The sequence below is a fragment of the Poecilia reticulata genome, linkage group LG2, assembly GCF_000633615.1.
Source record: "Poecilia reticulata strain Guanapo linkage group LG2, Guppy_female_1.0+MT, whole genome shotgun sequence".
NCBI lineage: Eukaryota > Metazoa > Chordata > Actinopteri > Cyprinodontiformes > Poeciliidae > Poecilia > Poecilia reticulata.
The window spans coordinates 17,914,707-17,936,102 of record NC_024332.1 but is presented as its reverse complement, the minus strand read 5'-3'; the positions used below and the strand labels follow the sequence as shown (position 1 = coordinate 17,936,102).

The following is a 21,396-nucleotide window of genomic DNA, read 5'->3' as shown; positions in this document are numbered from 1 at the left end:
TCTCTCTGCTTTCCTGATCCTGTGTGAAAAAGCAGAAAAGCGGAGCAAAAATAGAAACTGCAGTGACTCTTAACTGGTTGAGACTGAATAATGCATACAGACAGCCRYTTCTGACAAAAAATGCATGAACTCACATRAACTTTTGCTTCCAAAGATTAAATTCGGGTTTATATGGTGTCTGGAGAAAATCCAGATTTATCTGAGCTTCTACCTTGTCACAAAGTAAACGCTCCCTTTCATTTTAGTAAAGATTTACGATCTGGATGATTRTAAATCTATTTYATTATTTCTTTTTCATTTCCTTATTTAATACAGATGAGATGACACACAAGCATTGGGCTTTAATCTGAGAATTTGTAGTTATTTATACCATTTTTCTGACTCGCTGAGCAATGAAGAAGGAGGAGGAGAGGCTAAAACAGAGTTTCTGTTGCTGTGTCTGCAAATGCGTTCATGCAGCAAATTTTCCTCAACGCTGCTTTGCTGTTAGAGCAAAGCTTTTTACAAATCAACACACAGCTCAAGGTGCTTCTGTTCTCTTTGTTCTGAGAAACTGGATCATGTTTGCAGCAGAAGCATCACCACACCGATTTGATAAATCTGAAATATTTGAGGTTATCCCAGATTACTGTAAATAATATGAATCAATGACTAGAAAAMCACTCTGCTTKATTTGGTATAAGTATCTACATTTTTTTTAGCAACATTTATATAATTTTGTATTTATAAACGGAGTCAGTTGAGGTGCTGAGTGGTACAAYGGTACCCTGAGTGGTCGTTTCAAAAACTGTAACGGGGGTAATGCAACAATAGCTTCTTGAGATCCTTTTCAGAAACAAAGCAAAATAATGAAATTGTTAAAGTTAAAATGCATATTTATACTATAAATGTCAAAACATGTCAAATAGAAGAATCTTGTCCAGGATTGAAACCCAGGCACTGCTTCTCCCCTGGCTTTGCATATTTATATTCTCCTTCCTTAAATAATATCTTTTGTTTTTCTAGTTTTTCTTTTCTTTCCCTTAATAATGTTTTAATAACGTCAATATTTTTAATATAAAGAGTCTTAACTTAGAGTTAACTGATTAACTGAGATCTGAGGATTATTTGCCCTCCTTCATCTATCACTCTCCCCTAAATGGCTACTGTAGCTGTCTGTTGTTTACTTGCATCGCTGTCATTGGCTTAAGTCTTGCGTCTCCTGATCTCTCATTGGACAGTTCAATAATGCAATATGGGTGGTGCATATGCTTAAATCTTTCATGGTCCAAAGCATTATTCTCCATAAACTACAAACACGGAGGATCTGTCTTACCTAGCCTTTTGTTTAAACTCCTTCAACCTGGTAGTTTAGTCTGTAGGTTCAGATTGATGAATGTAACCAAATAATACTGGAAGCCATGCCCACATGAAGGCTGACGAAAGTGCCGGGAGGCTTGTGTGCACATTTTGCTGATGGTGCATCTTTGCTTTCAAACCATGCTGTGAGTTCTGCTGCTGGATCTCGCCTGCGTGGACGCGTTCCTCTCCCTTCCTTCTCGAGAGCGTGGGGCGGCTGTGTAGGAGGGGAAGGGGTGGGAGGCACCCGGGGGAAAAATGCGAAAGCTTACGGCTGGTGGCCAAGAGATCTGGAGAAGCTTCAGAGCAGCTCTCTTTATGGACTGCGCCGGCTGTCTGAGGAGATAAGGAGCAGCACAACAAAGCAGGGGTGCTGTCAGCAAGCATTTGGATTTGTTTTTCATGCCACACRGGGAAAACAATATGTACGTTTTGTTTGTTTTTGCTTCTTTGAGCTGTTCTTTAAAAGGACGTGTGATAGAGGGTTCCTCAACGACGAGCCCTCTATCTGGACCAATCTGATCGCTGCTGCTTTGTGTTGAACAATGTTCTCTGTTTTTGTTGCAGCTTGTCATCGACAGACGTAGGTTTCATCTTGGTCATCGATCGCAGGCAGGACCGATGGGCGGCTGTCAAGGGGACTCTGCTTCGTATTGCGGTGAGTTTGTCTTTGTGTCTGAGCGTCTGCAGAAACAGTAAGAAATGGATATTTAACCGTCTGAGAAAGAGATCCGCACAATGACACACTCCACTCCCAGGGGTGGAAGGTATCTGTTATGTYAGAGAGAGTTTGTAGGAGAACGATCGTGTTTCCGCCACAGTTTCACCTCAAATATCACTTCCACCCTGGAGGGTCAGCAGGAGTGTGATCACTTCCTTCAATGAGCTCCTGTTGCAGCCATGATGTGCTTCCAAAGCTGCAGGCGAAATTMATCGACATTGCTACAACTTTATGCAACTTTATTTTTAGTGTTTATTGAAGAGAATTGCAATATTTACATGGACACTGGAGAGTATTAATTTTAAATAAAGAAAACCATCTGATAATAGTAGTTATTATTAACATTTGTCAATTTGTGTCCATCTGCTCTGAGTTTTTTCTCTAAATGAGAAAACCGTAGCAACCCTAAACCAAAGATATAAATTACTCTGAATGTTGTGCAACTTTTCCTTCAGCATCACAACCAATCGCTGGATGTTTCTACTAAAAAAAATTAAAAAAATCTCACACAGTTCACTGGCTTAACTCTTTGTTCTCAYGTATCAGGTTCTTATAAAGCCAGCATTTGTTTTGGTATAAACAACAAACTGTTGATTAGCAGTGTGGTTTAAAACTCTAATGACAGGGGCAGCTTTGTGTTTATGAACACAGTGAAGCTTTTCTTACTCCCCCGACGCATCACAGACCCRTCCTGCTAAGAAAAAAAAAACACAGCAAAGGAAAAAGGATTAAAACCTGTGCTAATTTAATTTTAAAAAGCTGCTTTCTTCATGCTGACTGATCTTCAGGTCAGTCATCCAAACTGAATCACACATTGGGTTTAAAAAAAAAAGGATTAAATGCGCTATAAGGAGAATCGGAGTTGAATGCCGCCACCCGCTGTTTATGGACCCGTAGCAGACTCGCTCAGTCATGTTCAATTTAATTAAGCTATATTAATCCCACAGGGCAGACTTATACAGGTTGGAAGACTTTAATAGAGGGCATTCARTCAGCCCTGCAACAATGTCCTGCTTGAGATGATTCAGCTGAGCTGCTAAATGCGAGATGATGAAAGCTGGAGAGGTTCTTCAGCCTCTCTGTGGTTGTGAGGATCTGTGTGAGGTAATGAGCTTTTTCTCCTGTTGACAAAATGATCTTTTAAGGGCTTCGGTTTTTCATCTGTGCATGTAGACATGTTTGTTCTACTCTAGGTTTGCAGCGTGATTTCATACAGACCTCAGTAATGCGTTTATGGACTGGTTTCAGTTAGGCCTTCAGTTGTGCTGCTGGTCCCCGATGTTCATCATTAAGCTAGCTCTTCTTGGAGGTTTGTTTGTTTGTGTCTTGTCTTTGTCTGCCACCGAACAAAGAACCAAGAGCTACGAAGCCGTGACTGTTGGAGAGTGCAGCGATTGGACCCAAGCAGCATGGCTACACGCTGCAGAAGAAGGCCAGGCGTATTTGTAGTTTTCTTGCAGATCCATAGAGAAACAAAGTCCTGTAGTTCTTAGATTGAAAACCGTCAACACACTCCAAGAAATCATGTAAATTTTTCTGTTCATTGTCAGAAAAGTCTAATAATGTATTTTTGGTAGCTTTGAAAGTTCTAGTATAGATATTTCTTTAGTGAAAATTTGAAACCTGAAGTATCCATCTGATAAAAATGAACTTATGTTGCACGTTAATTATATCTACTAAAGATATGATTCTTTTGCTAAATAGATTTCATTAAAATAAAAAAAAAACCTTGACAGACTTGCTTGACATGCCAAATATTCAGTAAAATGTTTGACACCACCATTAATCATAAACACTCTGAGAAAGAGGCTATTCTTTGTTCTGYTGCAAAGTAATTTAAAAACATTTGCATATCCCACAGACTGTACTCTTCAYCCGGGAACATCCACTTTCTGTGCCTTCATCATCCTCCCTCCAGCCCCCCAGCAAGGACGAACCCTGAGTTGATTTATAAATTCAGCCACGAGAGATTTTCCCATGAGGTTCATATCAACGACGTATTTACCGTCACGTCTGCTTAGGCCAGCGTTTCCAGCCCGTTCAAGTACGGGGGCCAATCAGCCGAGCCGTGCATTTAGGTCATTGGCTAATTAGTGCCACTTTAACAAAAGCACAGCYTCGGGAAGGGAGACGAGCGTCTGGCCTTCGCTGCCATCCAGCCGCTTCCACAGCAGTCTGTCACTGGGAGTCAGTCATGACATTTTAATTGGTGTTTTTACTTGGTTCACTGGCTTAGCTGAGTGGAAACACAGCATGATGAATGGGTTTTATTTGAATGTGCTGAAAACATTTAGAGAAACTGTTTTTGTTTTTATTCATAAAGAGTTGGGTTTGTAATGAGAATATTAGGAGGCATTTTTTTATTATTACTTTACAAATTATAACAAAAAGTATAATAAAAGTAGAGAAAGAAGAAAACAAAGACTGGATGAAAAACATTAAATGTCTAAGTCACGTGTGTCAAACTCAAGGCCCGGGGGCCAAATCTGGCCYGCCGTAGCTTTGTATGTGGCCCTCTAGACTCCAAAATGCATCGATAAGTCCTGCCAGTTTTTTGCAAATCTGCAAAATTTACACAAAATCAATAAATCTCCACATTTTTGTCCTGATTTTACTGCAGATTTCTCTCAAAATTGGTCAGAAACATTAATCGAGTTTAAGTGACTGCTGCCTCAGCTTTACTTGATGTTAAGTTATAGTCGGTCATGGATAGTAATTAAAAAGTCACAAATATCGTAAAAATTCCTTACAAACATTTCTAAACTGGCACTACAAAATCTGCAATTTTGATTGCAAAAAATCACAAACAATCACAAAATCCTGAAGGAAGAGCTATTTATTGTTATTTTAACGGTTTAGTTAGTTTTATCAATATATTCTGGCACAACCGGCCCTTTAAGAACATTCAGATTTTTGATATRGCCCAAGTTTGACACCGCTGGCCTAAGCAGATATGAAAAGATACTTAAGTCGCATTCCTCACCCCTCCCTCATATCGCTCCATGTTGAAGCTCTGAGAAATAGTTTCAAATAGTAGCTAAAACAGAGACAGGAAGAAAGTGATTGCAGAGGCAGCAGCATCTATTCTGAAAATAGATGTGTTGGTGGAGGTGGATTATGTCTGCACTGTTATACAAGTACAGGGAAAAAAGCTATTGTGTGATCAATTATATAAAGATAAATATATGAAAAGTTGAAAAGTACTATACTGTTTCTATTCCATAGTCCACAGTCAAAAAAGAAAGAAAGAAAAAAGAATGTTTTACATTGTTTTACATTTCGAACATGTTCTGTATCTTTAATTTGCCGCATCAACACTTCTTTTTTTTTCAACTCATGAAGAAATAATTGCACATTTAGCATAGTTAGCTGATCCAGGCTTCTTAAACTGGATTTAATTTTGATGCAAAGCACAGAACTGATAATCATGATTTTTTTTTGTTTGTGTCACAGATTATAACCAATGCTTTAAAGGTGTTGTTTTTGGTATATGAACGCTCTGTCCTCATAACTCTTAAGTGATTAAAGATTTTTTTGATGTTTTTATTGTCAATAATTGTCAAAGAACTTGTTCTTAATAGCTTACCTGGTTCAATAAAGTGATCTAATTTAATCCTGAAGTCAGAAAAGCATTATTGGAAACAAAATCCAGCCTTTTTATGTCTCGTGATTTGTGAAATTTGTAAAAACTCCTGAAATTATCTTGAAATTTCAGTAGAATCTTCTGTAAATATTTTTAATCTGATTCAGATCTAACAATGTAATTTCAGGGCTCCTTCCCCGGGAACCTCCAGCTGGTCCTGGTTCTGCGGCCCACCACCCTGCTGCAGAGGACGCTCTCAGACATCCTCTTTAAGTTCAACAAGGATGAGTTTAAGATGAAGGTGCCGGTGGGTGCAACCAGTTTTTCCAGTCAACGAATGCTCTGAGTTCTGTGTGTACTTAGTCTTTTCTATATGGCTTTTAACAGTAAAACCACAAATGAGAGCTAACATTTGATTTATGCAGACTTTTGAAAAAGTCTCTACTGTCCAAAAAGAAAAAAAAAAAGAAGAAAACAGGAGTAAATGTATCAATATTCTGGAAAGACCTTTAAAATTATCTGTAATAAGCAGGACCAGAAAATGTCCAGAATTACTGGATGAGTTGATGAGTTTAAAATGTACGACTTTGGACACAGAAACAAGGGCTTGTTTTACAAAAATACTAAACACATCTGAAATAATCTCATACAAGCCGGTGCTCTACTTTCCATTTTGAGCTGTAATTAAATCACTTCCTATTCCAGACGTGAATGAAACAGTAGATTTGACACAGATATTTGTGAGCTAGATATTTGTGTAACACGACGAGGCCGGTGTTTTCACATCGGTGTGTGTGTGTGTGTGCGTGTGTGTGATGGGATACTTTCTCCTCAGGTGATCATGCTGAGCTCCGTGAGTGAGCTGCACTCCTACATCGACCGCACCCAGCTGACGCGGGAACTCGGAGGGACGCAGGACTACTGCCACGAGAAGTGGATCTCGCATCGAACTGTATGAAAACACTCACAGCTGTAACGCTCTCAATGTCCATAACAAACAAAAGAATAGCGTTCTGCATGCGAGTATGCATAAACACAAGGAGGGTTTTTACCTGGTGATGACATGCTTCAGAGTTGAATAAAAAGGTTATTGTCAGAAAAAAAAAAGACGATGAGAATCTATGCTGAAACTCCCGATTACTTGCTCCAGGCCATTGAGGGATTTGCACTGATGGTGAAGAGAACAGCGCAGACCCTGCAGTCATTTGGGACGGAGCTGGCAGAAACCGAACTCCCAAATGAAATTAAGACCACAACTGTCCTGCTTAGCACACACACCAGCAAGAGGGACAAAATGAAGGTATCCCCCCTTTCTAACACACATGTCGTCTCCTGCTCCCCCCGTTTGCTCTGGCTGATAAACGCTGTCCCGTGTCTCTGTGTTTATCCAGGAGGACATACTGGTTGCTCTGGACCAAGGCAGCAGGCTGCTGGAGAGCATCAATGAACCTGTAATGAGAGACCCTGACCACAACATGAACCAGGACGAACTGGAAAACCTTGCAACAGTTCAAAGGTCAGACACACTCCTAGCTTAGCCACCAAAATCCAAACCAAGTTTGGACAGTTTCTTGCAAAAAGATTCAAACAAGTAGAAAATGAAGTAAAAGTTAGAATGTAACTATTCATGCTATTCATGTCCATAAATATCAACTGAGAAGAATTGTAACATAAACATGTCATTGTAATATAATGTTTCATACTGAAAAAAGCAGACCCAATCACTAAATTAACTTTAAAAAGTTATTTTATTCCATTAATTTTTTTTTTATGTGGGCCAAATTTGTTGCAGATTTGTTACCTGCATAGTGATTAACATGTATTTGTGTTCATTTAGATGACTAGGGTTTACATCTCATGGGAGCCTGAAATGTAGTTTCTCACTAATTAGAATATCACATTAAATTCAAGAAAAAGGGTTTTGATCCTGCTGTGCTCCACATTTTGTTTTACTGACCAGAACTTAAACTTTATGACTGAAACTACAGTCTGCCTCAGTGGGGCCCTCTGGTGGTCAGTCTCAAGAATGCAAGTTAAAGATACACAAACATCCATCTTCTTACACCCTTGTCCCTCAGTGGGGTTGGGAGGGTTGCTGGTGCCTATCTCCAGCTAGCGTGCCGGGCAAGAGGCAGGGTCACCCTGGACAGGTCGCCAGTGTGTCGCAGCGCAACACAGAGACACACAGGACAAACAACCATGCACACACACACACATTCACACCTAGGGTCAATTTGGAGAGGCCAATTAACCTGACAGTCATGTTTTTGGACTGTGGGAGGAAACCGGAGTACCCGGAGAAAATCCACGCATTCACAGGGAGAACATGCAAACTCCATGCAAAAAGACCGGGGCCGGGAATCGAACCCAGAGCCTTCTTGCTGCAAGGCAACAGCTCTACCAACTGTGCCACTGTGCAGCCCTACACAAAGATCTCCAATGTCAAATCGGCTATGTCTGTCTTTCATATTACATTTATCCTATTTTGGTTTTAAAATTTGTTTTCACTGATTAAATACGTTATGTTATGAAGTGACTAATTTACTAAAACAGATTAAAGTCAGTAGAGTAAACATGTATTTTTCTTTTTATATCAAATTTTATTTGTTTGCTTTTATCAGGAGACAGGAGAAAATGATCAGCTCTTATATTCAGATATAGACGAGGACTATCACACAAAAACAAGCAAGCCCATTATATTTTCTATTTAATCATTTCTTTCTCCAGTTATCAATTGACTGCTTTAATTATTCAGACTGCTGTCTCAGCTGGACGAGACGGAAAGGGCTTTTGACGAGTTCTGGGTGAGGCATCAGACCAAACTGGAGCAGTGTTTGCAACTGCGACACTTTGAGCACAACTACAGAGAGGTGAGAGCTGACCAAGCTCTTTTAGTAAACCTAATCCTTTTTTTTTTTCTTTTTTTTTTTTAACACGATGACTGAAAGCGACAGCGTTTTGTTTGCAGGTCAGAGGTCTGCTCGACAACCTGTCGGAGAAGCTGGTGACCTTCTCCGAGGTCGGGATCAGCCCCGCTCACGCCGACCACATCTTCTGTGAGCTCACCTCCTTTGAAGAGCGAGTCTGTGTGAGTCACTAAATGTCCAACAATTTGTTTAACCAGTGCATGTGGGAACCTTGTTGTGTTTCATTTTTTATCGACTGCTTAATGTTGCCTAATTCTGTTTGGTTTTTTTTAAGCTCACCCTCTTCTATTGCTGACAAGACATTTATGTCCTTTATTGGGAACACAAAATTAACAAATTACATTTAGCCTCTCTAATGCTTTAACAGGACTACTTTATATGATTAATGTCTTTATTAGGCAGACCTAACAGTGTACCAGCTCACTCCCTGTGAGATTTAGCATCAAATATGGGGCACTTCAAATATTATATCTTATTTTGCATCCAAGTTCTCCTTTGTTGTTTCTGCTTTGCACACCTAGAGATTGCAGTGCTGATTGTTATACATATATATTGTGCAGCTCTATTTAAACTTTTTTTCTTCGGAATAAATACATATCGTATCTTAACATAAACCTCGGCATACATTGTAAAACCTCATTACATTTGAAATTTTCTCGATCAGATGTTTCGGTTTTTAGGTCTTTGTTTGCTCAGCCACTTCATTCTAAAACATTTAATAATTGAGGCAAAATATGCTCCTTACTTAAAAGTTAAATGACATCCAGCTACAAACAACATAGTAAAGAATCAGTTTTTTTAATTTGTTATTATAAGAACTGTCACAAATACAGTTTTTGCCACATTCATCTAGTTGAGTCTATAAACGACGACAGAAATAACACTGTTTGACACATTTTTAGTATTTTAGCATTACGACGTGACTCATAAGGAGTTACTATGTGACAACTTGGCAAATCAGAAAAAATCAGCTGAAGGCTGATGCAGCTCTCTGGTTGTATACCTGAAAGATAATGTCCATTTACAGTAGATAGTCTTTTTCACAACATGCTGCCTTAGTCAGATACCAGAACTGGACTTAAATTAAAGATAAAGAAGCAAAAGTCAAAAGTTCAGTTGATCATCCTCGGTTTGCCATGTTTGAGTACCGCCTTGGTGATGCTAAAATGCTATTTTATTCATCAAACAGTGTTATTTAAGGTGTTTTCATTGGTTTAATGACAAAAACATTAAAAAGGTTGTGTGAACTTTCTGGAATTAAGAGTTAAAGATGATTTAAACTTTTCCAAAGTCTTGCATTACTTCCTTTTCCCTCAAACAAACTTGCTGTAAGTTTATAAAAAACTCATAATTGGAATTCGGTCCGTCGTGAATTGGGCCGACGTGTTCTCTTTGCTGTCCTGCAGGGGGTTCTGGACAGAGCCTCGGCACTGTCTCGTGAGGGCGACGAGCTCATCCAGAAGTCCCACTATGCCGAGGACTCCATCCACCCTAAATGCAGCGAGCTGAGAGCCGTCAGCGAGAGCCTGAGCTGCAGCCTCAGGACCAAGAAGGACTACCTGCTGAAAGCCATGGAGCTGCACCATCGGCTGGAGAGGGTGAGAAAACACACAAACACCCGAGTCAGAGCGCCTCTGGTTTGTTACCGCTCTGCAGTTTCTCCTCTGCTTGTCTGCCCCGTCTAGGCATCCAAATGGGTCGACGATGGCATCTACCTGCTGGCCTCTCAGCCAGTAGACAAGTGCCAGTCCCACGAGGGGGCCGAGCTGGCCTTGCAGGAGTTGGAGCGTTACCTAGACAACGCTGGTCAGAATCAGCTGACTGACCTCGACGCCATCTGGAAGGAGTACGAGGAAGTGCTGAACCAGCAGTTCAGGGTTAGAAAACCAGGCATTTAAATGTCACAGAAATTATAACAACTAGACGCAGTTAAGCTAAACAATGTGACTCRATTGTTGTCGTGTGTCTAACGTCAGAGAGCGGTGAGGTCGCACTTTATGGGCTCACCGCTGCATCGCTGCTTATGGGCTAAGCACTAACCAGCAGATGAAAACTACACCCGTCGATTGAAATGTTACTCAAACGGCATTGGTGGATTTTTTTTCTTTTTTTTTTTTGGYGTGGCAGGAGCAAGTGGAGAAAGTTTACCAAAAGCAAACGTCCATGCAGGAGATGTTTGACAAGCGGAAGATCAGCCTCAAGAAGCTGGCAGCCAAACAAACCAGGCCAGTGCAGCCAGTGGCTCCCAGACCAGAAGCCTTCATCAAATCACCGCTCAGCTCTCCCGGTGAGCCGCCACACTGCATCAGTATGACCTCACGCTTCACTCCTGAATTAACTATTTCATTTCTGCAAGAATTAAAAAGTGCATTTTTTAAAAAAAAATAATTAAAACTCTCCATTCTGGACTGTAATTTTCTACTGTTTTTTGTACTTTTTATCATTTATTTAACTAGGAAAAAAACTTATTGGGATTAATAATCTTTTGTACAGATGTGCACTAAATTAGCAAAAATAACACCTACACGCATGCACATAAAATTAATCAATCACCCACCCAGTCAATGTGTAAATGAGAAGGTAAAAGGCATTGAGATCAAATTAAAATCTCAATAAAATGTAATAAATAAAATATATTCTGAAATCAAAAGAAACTACAAAATATAAATATTGTTAAGGGACCTTAGTAATTTAACTAAAAAAATAATAAAAACAATGGATGCATAAATGTTCGTATCCATGTTTAAATAGAAATTACAGCTTCCAGGCTTGCCAGACGTGTTTTTCTTTACTTTCCTCTTAGGATTAGTCAGGTTGGATAAGCAGCGCTGGTAGATTTTCCCAGAGATTTTAAATTGAATTTATGTCAACAAAATAATCCACGCAGCCTCCCGAGTTTAGTAAAATGCAGCTTAGTAGCTTTTCTGCCATTTGTAGGCAGCAGTGCTGAATTTTTAATGGTTTGACATTTTTCAAATAAGTGTCTAATAGTAACTGTATGTGTTGCACCACATCTTGTACCAAATTGTGTCATCCAATGAAATGTTCATTTTTATAAACAGATTTTTTTACATATTTATTTCTATTAATGTTAACACTTTCTTTTTATCACACAGCACACAAAGCACAGCTGGAAAAAAATTCGGAGTCCAACCTCGGCTGTGAAAAAGTAAGCGACTCGGTGCTGCTGCTGCTTCAGCTTCACTCGCCTGCTGACGTGCAAAACGTTCCCACGTCTTCTGAACCGTTTCATCGCTTTTTGCTTTCCAGAAGAACGGCCAGCTGCAGAACGAAGACGGTGGCAGCAGACACGCGTCCCAGTCGGAGGAGGAGGAGAACCTGGCGGTGCTCCGGCGGTGAGAGTTCAGCTCTTTTCATCTTTAATCAAATCACGCAGCAGATGTCCTGCGTGGAAAAACCATTATCTCATTATCTGCTATCAGTGGAGTCGCTTTCGTTTGAGCTCTGTTTCCGCTTGTTTGTCCTGTCTGCAGGCACGTAATGAACGAGCTGCTGGAGACCGAGAGGGCCTATGTGGAGGAGCTGCTCTGTGTGCTGCAGGTGTTTGTCTAACCCAAGGGGAACTTCCTCGTTTTTCTTTTATCCTTGTTGTGGTTTTTTGTGTGCTTTATTTATTTTTTGTTGTGATTACAGGGTTATGCCTCTGAGATGGACAATCCAGCCATGTCTCCCCTCATCCCTGCGCCTTTGCAGAACAAAAAGGAGGTTCTGTTCGGCAACATGCCAGAGATTTACCATTTTCACAAAAGGTAGATGAGCACCGTCACCCGTCTGCAACACTGTGTTATGTTTTTATACTCGCATGTGTCTTCTGTGCTTTTAATAATTAAAAAAGAAATGCTGTGCTGCAGAACCTTTCTGAGGGAGTTGGAGCTTTACACAGACTGCCCAGAGTTAGTGGGAAGATGCTTTTTGGAGAGGGTAGGTTAAATCAAAAATTATCTGAATGAATTTTTTATTTTTTTTATCGTGCACATTTAATTCTGTTGTTTTTAAATATATATATATATATATATATATTTCCTCAGATGACTGACCTGCAGATCTATGAGAAGTACTGTCACAATAAACCTCGGTCTGAGAGCCTCTGGAGGCAGTGCTCAGACTGCGCCTTCTTCCAGGTAAATTTAACCTTACCTCCCGCTGCACAAACCAGTGCCACTCATGACGCATCCGGTAACCCTTTTTTACACTTTTCCTGCTTTCAGGAATGTCAGAAGAAGCTTGAACACAAGCTGGGTTTAGATTCATATCTGCTGAAGCCAGTTCAGAGAATAACCAAATATCAGCTGCTGCTGAAAGTAAGGCTGTGTTTTTGCCTCTTTGGAAACGGACGGGCGTCTCTGTGTCGCAGCTCTGAGCTCGTGTGTTTCTGACTGCAGGAAATGCTGAAGTACAGTAAGGGCTGCGACGGCGCGGATGACCTGCAGGAGGCGCTGACCTCCATCCTGGGCATCCTCAAGGCCGTCAACGACTCCATGCACCTCATCGCCATCACAGGGTTTGAGGTAAAATACTAAGAGAGGCTCCAGAAGTGAGATATGAAAAACCAGTTTGAGGGGTTTTACGTCTCTAGATGCTTTTAATCGTGTAAAATTAGCTCTTTGGTTGTTTACCTAAGTAGGTAAACGACTTAACAGTTAACCATGTTAAGCATTTAGTCGGGGATGTCCAAACTTTTTGCAAAATGAGCCAAAATTGTCAACTCAAAAGTACACACTCAGATTTTTATTTTGTATTTTTTTTGGAGGAATGGAATGTGTAAATTATTTTAGATCCAAAACTTCATAACATTACACGTTCTCCTTGTTCAAGGAAAGGCAATAAGGAGATTTTCTCTATTCCCAGCAATGAAACATGATTAAGGTTGTTCTTTATTTGAAAAAGTTTTAATGATATAATTAAACGCAGATTTGGGTGTACCTAAGTCTGTTAAAGTGGACAAGTTTACAGATGTGTTTGTATATTATGAAATTAAAGGAAAAGGAGAAAGCTTCATTATTAAAAGATGAATACTTTATTTTGTATCTAACTTTTTTTGTGAGAAGATTTTAATTTGTGAATCAGAGTTTAGTCCTAATTGGGTGGGGAAAGCCTCCATCTGCATCAATCTCCTGGTGGGGACAAATTTGTTTCAGTCGGGACACAAAATCAGTCCAGGGTCAGCAAACGGCCCCCAGACCGCCCTTTGGTCACCCTTGAATTAAATGATTATCTCTAAAGATATGCTCTGTAGATTGTAGATCATTTGTGTCTTCCTTTCTTTCTTTTTCAGGGTAATATGAGTGAACTAGGAAAGCTCCTCATGCAGGGCTCATTCAGCGTTTGGACTGAGCACAAAAAAGGTCACGCCAAAGTTAAAGACCTGGCTCGTTTCAAGCCCATGCAGAGACACCTGTTCCTCCACGAGAAGGCTCTGCTCTTCTGCAAGAGGAGGGAGGAGAACGGAGAGGGCTACGAGAAGGCTCCTTCGTACAGCTTCAAACAGTCACTTAGTGTGAGTTGCTCCTCCAAACTGTGCATATGTCTCGTCTGTTTCGGTCATTGATTATTGTAGGTTTTTGTGAACCTTCCAAACAGATGAATGCAGTGGGGTTCACTGAGAATGCAAAGGGRGACAACAAGAAGTTTGAAATCTGGTCCAGCTCCAGAGAGGAGGTTTATATTGTTCAGGTGAATAAATAAATCCTTCGTTGAGATCTGCTTGCATGAAGCAGTTTCTAGTTTAATTCAATTTGTGGCGTTTTTTTCAGGCACCAACTGCTGAAGTAAAAACCACATGGGTGAATGAGATCAGGAAGGTTCTCACAACCCAGCTGGAGGCCTGCAGAGGTGCAGCTAGAACGCTGTTATGACATTCAATATTTGTTCAGAAATACAAGTACATAAACCTGTCAATCTCCTGAATGTCTGCTGTTTTTAATGGCTTTGTGTTGTCTTTCAGAAGCCAGCCAGCAGAGGGCGCCAGACCAAGTGTTTCAGTTTCCCCCGCTGCCAACCGGAACTGTGAGTCTCAGGTAAGTTTTGTTCCCCTCCGTCGCTTTTATTCTCTTTCTTAATTTAATGCACACTAAATGAATGGGCTGAAATCTTCAGTTTCTCCAGCAGCTTTTAATATTTGTCCAGCTTTGTATTACTGGGTCCAGTTCGTTCAATCTCTGAAAGCTTTTCTGGTATTTTGAAGCTTCTGTCAGACTTCTCTTAACAAATCACGGTGGTTCTTCCAAGAAATCAAGTTTACTTCAAGAATATCAGCTTAAATGTAGCTTGTAGATCTGAATCCGTACATACATGTATAATCTAAAAGACTCCTAACCAGGGGTGAAAGTAGTTTTAAATTCTTGGGGGTACTATGACAAAAGTATATTATATATATACAATTGCTTGTTTGTGTGATTTGGAGTTTCTGTGCTAATTAATTATTTTGCGAAGCGGTAAAAGCTGGTAGCTCTTGAATTGCTACAAAATAAGGCTGTATTTCCCTCAGCCCACTGGCTGCAATGTTGACACCTTGAGATGAGACCTAAATTCTGAACATCATGGCATGGAGTGCATTCCAGTTTTCCATGTCTGGCATATAACCATTCATTTTAGCTTATAAACTGGTTATATTGATCCTGTGTCCAGACAGAGGGATAATCAGTAGGCCAGCATCATGACCTGTTTGTTCTGAAGATCCTGCAGCTTCCACTTCTCTTCCTAACATGCTGCCTCCTCACCCCGACTCTCATACTGATAGGAGGAACCACAGAGCTCTGTTATGTTAAAGCTCATTTTCTGAAGTTTGAATATTTTTCCTCTAACAGGTTCCAGAGGAATCACCTCAAACCAGATGTTGGACTGGATTTTATTTCAATGTCATTTGTGAATGTTAGAGTCTCATTTTCAACAGTGGAGCTATAAAGGTTGAAAAAGGTTATCATTAAGTCTCATCAACATCAATATTTCCACTAAATAAGAGGCAAAAACATTTTTGATAGAGGAAAAATGGCTCAGACTCAGAGCTCAAAGAAAGATGCCAGAGAGCAATAAAACTATTATTTTTAAATCAGACAATTTAATTTCACATAATTATTGCAATAGAAGCCATTTGTTTGTTAAATACGTAATGAAACATATTTATCGTGTTTAATGTTTGTTGTGAATAACGTGATACTCACAGACTAACGAGGTAATTAGTCCAAGTTTGTGGTTTATTGAATGTTCAGAAACTGCAGCGGCTGTGATGAGCCCAGACAAAGGTAAAACAACCTGAACAGATGATCAACTCAAAACCACTCGCACTTTTTTACTCTCCGTCTCTCTTTGTCGTTTAAGCACACTTGTTGCCGTGGCAACTGCTCGCTCCATGAGCCCAGCACAGATTACGTTAAAAACATTTAGTCCGTTACGATATCAGGTTTTCAGGCTTGATATTTATTTTGCGATCATTAATAAGCGCTCCCATGACCACAGCGGTGGTTGATTAGTTCATTTTAAACTCCTGCTCTGCTAGTTTTTTTTTTTAATGGAACCGAAACGCACAGAATTGCGCAACACCTTGTAGAAACAATAATCACTGAGATTATTATTTGTTGTTGGGCCATTAATTTGAACATGTTTTGTTAACTTTTTTGTTGTTGTTCTTTAATAAAGTTATGAACGTTTTGATAAGTCAGAGAGGAGGACGTGCTGCTCTCAGCGTCCTGGCGGCGTTCAGTTTGTCACCTGATGTCGAGATCGACTCAAAACCTTCCGCGATCGACTAGTTGCACGCTGCTCTAGTAAAGCACAAACAGTTCAGAAACAATATGAAATGAGAAAAAAAGCTATTTATTAATTGATTACGTCGTGTTTTAGATTGTTCTTGAAAAACTAATCAGTCACGGCTGATTAGTGGGTGCACAGTGAACCCATTGATATTTTTACAGCAGACAGCCGCTCCCATCTCTTGCAGGTACTGCGTACCCCCGCTAAATATTTTAGGGGTACGCAGTAACCGACCGTACCCTCCTACTTTCACCCCTGCTCCTAACGTTCCCTAAGGCAATTTCCTTTCAGAAAAAAAAAATGACAGAGATAAAAGTGGATTTTTTTCCTTTAGCTTAATGTTGCCAAACAAATATTTCTTCTGAGCTTCAAAGGTCAACTCGGAGACTTTTCTTTTTTCTACCTTCAGTCCTTTTAAGACGAGTCAGAAGGTTAAAAAGGGAGAGGAGAAGAAGGCTGAGCCGTACAGCCCTGACGTCATCTCTACTTGTTCACCAAAGCTCACTGTGAAAGGTGAGTCAGGAAACCAATGAAATACACTTCCTGTTTAGAATATTCTCTCCTAACAGAGCTCCATTTGTATGGCATGTATTATGGAAACTAAGTCTTCCTTTTAACGTCCTTTTTCTGACTGATTTGTGTTATAACTGCTTCTTTTCCAATCATTTCTTCCGTCTACGATGATTTTCTCCCTTGCTCAACTTACCTTCTTCCTTCCTTCCCTCCTTCTGGTTTTCCCTCTTGTTGATTTTTCCTCGCGGGGTCAGACGAGGCAGTGACAAGCCCGACCTCAGACAGAGCTGCTGTGGCTAAAAAGCGTTTTACTTTACAGGGCTTCAGTAACCTCAAAACTCAGAAAGGTAACTTTTCAACAATTATATGAGATCAATGCAAAACAACAACAATATTGCTTTTGGTTAAATCAAAACCCAGTTAGTTGATGAAAACGTGTTTGTGATCATGTTAAAAGTCCTGACGGTTTGTGAGCCTCTTTCAGGCGAATTGTCCTCAACATGAATCACCAAAGCCGCCGTTACACTGGAATAAGACCAAGACTTCTGGCAACATAAAGTATCTTACTAAGTATATGGAACAAATCATCCATCAACATTTTCATTACCCCGAATTATCTGGTTCACAATAGGCGACAGGCGCACACACATCCAAATTGCACATATTTACAGGTTTTTGAGAGTCTGAGGGAAGTTAAGACTCCTATTGGCAAAATGTCAAGAGTTGCCCTTTTATCATATTTAGTGGTAGGAGAAAGAGAAAAAGACATGAGCTGCAGCTGAATGAAAATAATTTCTGCTGATAAGATTATGGAATTACTGATGGCGTTTCTTCCTCCTCAGAGGGGCTGATGTAGAGATGTAGAGGTACAGATGCCTCACAAATTAAAATAACGTTAAATTAAGGTTTTCCAAATTTGACCTTCAAACCTGAAGGACCTGGACATCACATGGCGGTCTTCATCCAGTGTGAAGGCGGTCTAAGAGACACTTTTGATTCTTTTATGAACTAATTAAGCAAAAAAAGACAATTCTCGTCACAGATACCTGCTAAAGATGCGTTTCTGTCCGCAGAGCCCACAAGCACTGATGACAAATGTTATACATTCCCCATGATAATCTGCCCATCTTCAGGTATCAAGCAGCTCTAGACCCCATTTCCTCTCCGTTAGCCACAATGCCTTTTTCACAGCAGATATTTTCACCTGATGAGTAAAGCGATTTAATGCTCTTTAACGTACAGTACAGTTAATGTACCGCCCTATATCCTCTTTGAAAAAGGTATGTGTAGATGAAACGCCTGTTTGTGCAAAGCTGAGCCTCTGCTTTCCTCAGTAAAGGTAGTGATGTTTTTTTTTTTTTTTTTTTTTTTTTTTTTTTACCTTTACCTGCCTGTTTCTATGTTCTCTTTAGGTTGGATTAGAGTTGTGCTGTTTGCTCTCCTATCTTGCTGCTGATGTCTTTCATGCCTCACCATCTGTGTGTTTTTTCTCTCCATTTCCTTGACGGTAGGATCCCCCACCAGCCCAGACCACAACACCAAACGGCAGAGTGATCCCACGCCATTTGGCTTCAAAGGTACTCTGTTCTTCTTCTCTTCTTGGCCCATGCCGGTCGATGCTTTAGGACAGCCATGGTAACTCAGGCTAACTCAGGCTGCGTGACCAGCTGTACCTCGTGTCCCTCAGGTCCTCCTCCCCTCCACCTGACCAGGGCCAGGTGGTTCAGCACCTCTAGTCTCTTACAGACAAAGTGGAGAGGTATTCTGGCACTGGCTTGCTCACGCTGGTTGTGTCTCTTGGCCCACTCTTTCACCTTCACATGGAGGCCTTCTTTCCTTTTTAGACTTAGAAAGAAAAAAAAACACGTGATGGGAATGGTTGCCTGACACTTTTCCCCCCCATTGTTTGACTTTTAAACATGCATGCTGGCATCTGAAGTTTCCAGACTTTTTTGGTTATAGCTGTGGATATGATCAAGCTGTAGTTGGATTACTGGGTTTAGTACTGTTTTTTTTTTTTTTTTCTTTTCCGATGGAAGATCACAGATGCAGAGCAGCAGCTTTAGCTTTCGAACTAAAAGAGACGTTTGCGTCTTTCTGATCAGGGTGGAATAAGACCTCCCTGTCTCTGGACGAACACGACGGGTACTCCAGCGCCGAGGAGCCTCTTAACTCTGATGCAGAAGAGGAAAACCACAAGAAGCTGGTGGGTCACTCTTTCTGGATCATTTCAGCCATTTAATATTTTTGCTTTTTTTTTTTTTTGTTATTCTTCTGAAGATATGTTTTTTTTTACCCATTCACTGAGATATTCCTCCTGTTAGATCTGATTACTCTTGATATCATGAGTGTCGCAGATTTTTTTTTATTTTTTATTTTTATCTCTCTTGTGTTTAACTGTGCGCAGTGTGCTGGAAAATACACCGTAATGGCAGACTACGAGAACGGAGCTGCAGACGAGCTTTTAGTGAAGAGTGGAGACATTGTGCAGCTGGTGAAGGAGGGGGACGACGGACAGTGGTGAGGGCAGCATTTCTGGTAATAACGCACAAGTTGAGAAACGTCTTCTATTTTAAGCACTTTGAGATTAAGCAATTAATAAATAAACAGAGTTGGCTCAGGTTCAGTTGACTGCTGTAGTAGTTAAGTTTAAAATATTATTTACAGAGGAAACTGAATATTTTGATTGTGCAAGAGTTMATTTTTATCCATAGATATAAAATGTTGACTGTTGCCATCTGTGTTCTGACCATTTGTGATCAAATCAGAGATCTAAAAAAATTTGAATAATGTAAAAAATGTCTTTTATTTTAGTGATTTTCATCAAAAAGTTAAAATTACACACAGATTATTTTTATTATTTTCTTTACAACCAATAAAATCAGCTCAAATTATTCCCAAATTTTACACAGAGAATAAAAGCTGCAGATGCTTCAATGGTTGGTTTTTGCAGGTTTGTGCGCAACCTCAACACGTCTAAGGAGGGCTGGATGGCCGCTGCTAATCTTATGACCCTCATGGAGAAATCCAAGTCTTGTCAGTCTCTCAGCAGCTCAGGTATTTAAACACACATTTAAAAAAAAAAAGCCAAACATGCGCTCCTTCGGAGAGCGCTCTTCAGGTTTTTATTGTGTTTCCGACAGAAGGCAGTGGGAACCTCAGCACATCCTCCAGCTGCAGCGAGGCCTAAACAAACTCGCCAGACGTCAAACCCTGACCTCCTCTGCACTTCTCCGGTCAAGGAACTGCCCTCCTGAATGCAAGCGTCACATGGCTGCGTCTGTGCTGTAATGCCAACATCAGTACTCCTGGATTTTGCACAAAATGTCGTATGTTTGTCATTGTTTTTAATGAACCCGTACGCCGCGTGGTCTCATGACGTTGTCGCCGTTACACTTGTTGAGGTGTAAACATTAGAGAAAAAAACTCCACTGTGTAGTAAAGTGATCTGGCAGCAGACATTTTTTCTGATCAGTTTTAGATGTATGAGTGGACCAGCAGGACTGAGATCTGTTAATGCATCTTTTTATCACAAAAAAACACAAATATTTCTTCACGGTCATCAGCTCTTAACGGACGGTTTTAAAAAAGGGGGGCAAAGATACATTCATGCAGCTTGTTTAGGTTGTGTGTTTCCCTTTTGTCAGCTCAGTATTTATTTAAATGCAACACACCCATTTGTATTCATGAATTCTAACGTATTTCCATCTGTCTGCTGTTTGTCTATTGTCAGCCTGTCTGTAGAAACCGGTTCAAATGTCCAAACTTTGTCCGTGGATTTTCTCCTAATTGTGAATTTCATTAATGCAACAAATGTTTCTCAGTGTAAAAACCCAGAGACCACTGTACTAACTTATTCCCTGTGCAGGGGGTCATTTTCTGAATGTAGATAATATGTAATAATAACTGTCTGTCATGAGATATTTGTTAATGAAAATGCTATATTGTACACTAAGTATGGTGATGTCACTAACGGGTGACTTGTCTAATTTTTTTACATAAACAAATTGCTACAAACCAGTGATTGTGTTTCTCTTTGATGCAAAGCAGCAGAATCCATGGAAATGAAACTGAAAGTATCCCGTACTTAGTTGCCACATCCATGTTTTAAACGTAAATCGGCTATTGACAACAATTCACAGTAACTGTTTTCACTATGGAAAGAGACCTATTTCTAAAAATCCCAAGGTGGAAAGAGTAAATGGAGTGACAAGTTGAACACTTTTGTCAAGACAGATATAATTTTAATGAAAATTATATAAAATATGCAAAATATGCAATAAAAAAGGTTCTTAAATGCGTGTTTAGGTAACTTGTAAATTAATAAATCACCAGTGCTATTAACGGACTGCACAAATATATCAATTTAATTGGACTAATGTTAGGTGTCACAGTTAGGAGTAGGTTTAGGCGTTATGAAGGACCTGGTATGATACAGGAAGGGGGCTGAGAAAAAGTTGCGATGCAGGTGGATAACAGGCCACGTAATCCTTCATTAAAGGTTTTCTGACTGCAATAATAAAACGCTTTCTAACATTGTTCCA

General features: G+C 40.1%; 1 protein-coding gene across 10 annotated transcripts in view; it reads left to right on the top strand.

Moving 5' to 3' along the window:
- mcf2lb (mcf.2 cell line derived transforming sequence-like b) overlaps positions 1 to 20,872 on the top strand; it is a 42,998-nt gene extending 22,126 nt beyond the window's left edge. For 3 of the 10 annotated variants that reach the window (XM_017302737.1, XM_017302725.1, XM_017302744.1), the window contains exons 4-33: positions 1,906 to 1,996; positions 5,830 to 5,949; positions 6,478 to 6,594; positions 6,793 to 6,942; positions 7,034 to 7,158; positions 8,398 to 8,512; positions 8,611 to 8,730; positions 9,976 to 10,167; positions 10,255 to 10,446; positions 10,697 to 10,856; positions 11,686 to 11,738; positions 11,840 to 11,925; positions 12,064 to 12,130; positions 12,224 to 12,339; positions 12,442 to 12,511; positions 12,619 to 12,711; positions 12,799 to 12,891; positions 12,973 to 13,098; positions 13,866 to 14,087; positions 14,171 to 14,263; positions 14,344 to 14,422; positions 14,535 to 14,607; positions 16,749 to 16,852; positions 17,107 to 17,199; positions 17,926 to 17,985; positions 18,364 to 18,429; positions 18,958 to 19,058; positions 19,260 to 19,372; positions 19,806 to 19,909; positions 19,996 to 20,872. In XM_017302737.1, coding sequence (XP_017158226.1) covers positions 1,906 to 1,996; positions 5,830 to 5,949; positions 6,478 to 6,594; positions 6,793 to 6,942; positions 7,034 to 7,158; positions 8,398 to 8,512; positions 8,611 to 8,730; positions 9,976 to 10,167; positions 10,255 to 10,446; positions 10,697 to 10,856; positions 11,686 to 11,738; positions 11,840 to 11,925; positions 12,064 to 12,130; positions 12,224 to 12,339; positions 12,442 to 12,511; positions 12,619 to 12,711; positions 12,799 to 12,891; positions 12,973 to 13,098; positions 13,866 to 14,087; positions 14,171 to 14,263; positions 14,344 to 14,422; positions 14,535 to 14,607; positions 16,749 to 16,852; positions 17,107 to 17,199; positions 17,926 to 17,985; positions 18,364 to 18,429; positions 18,958 to 19,058; positions 19,260 to 19,372; positions 19,806 to 19,909; positions 19,996 to 20,042 — 3,241 coding nt within the window. In that variant the 3' untranslated portion in view covers positions 20,043 to 20,872. Of the gene's footprint in view, positions 1 to 1,582; positions 1,764 to 1,905; positions 1,997 to 5,829; positions 5,950 to 6,477; positions 6,595 to 6,792; positions 6,943 to 7,033; positions 7,159 to 8,397; positions 8,513 to 8,610; positions 8,731 to 9,975; positions 10,168 to 10,254; positions 10,447 to 10,696; positions 10,857 to 11,685; positions 11,739 to 11,839; positions 11,926 to 12,063; positions 12,131 to 12,223; positions 12,340 to 12,441; positions 12,512 to 12,618; positions 12,712 to 12,798; positions 12,892 to 12,972; positions 13,099 to 13,865; positions 14,088 to 14,170; positions 14,264 to 14,343; positions 14,423 to 14,534; positions 14,608 to 16,748; positions 16,853 to 17,106; positions 17,200 to 17,925; positions 17,986 to 18,363; positions 18,430 to 18,539; positions 18,891 to 18,957; positions 19,059 to 19,259; positions 19,373 to 19,805; positions 19,910 to 19,995 lie in introns of those variants that run through there. The other 7 variants (XM_017302763.1, XM_017302759.1, XM_017302736.1 and 4 more) reach the window with 7 other exon arrangements.
- Positions 20,873 to 21,396: the final 524 nt, after the last annotated feature.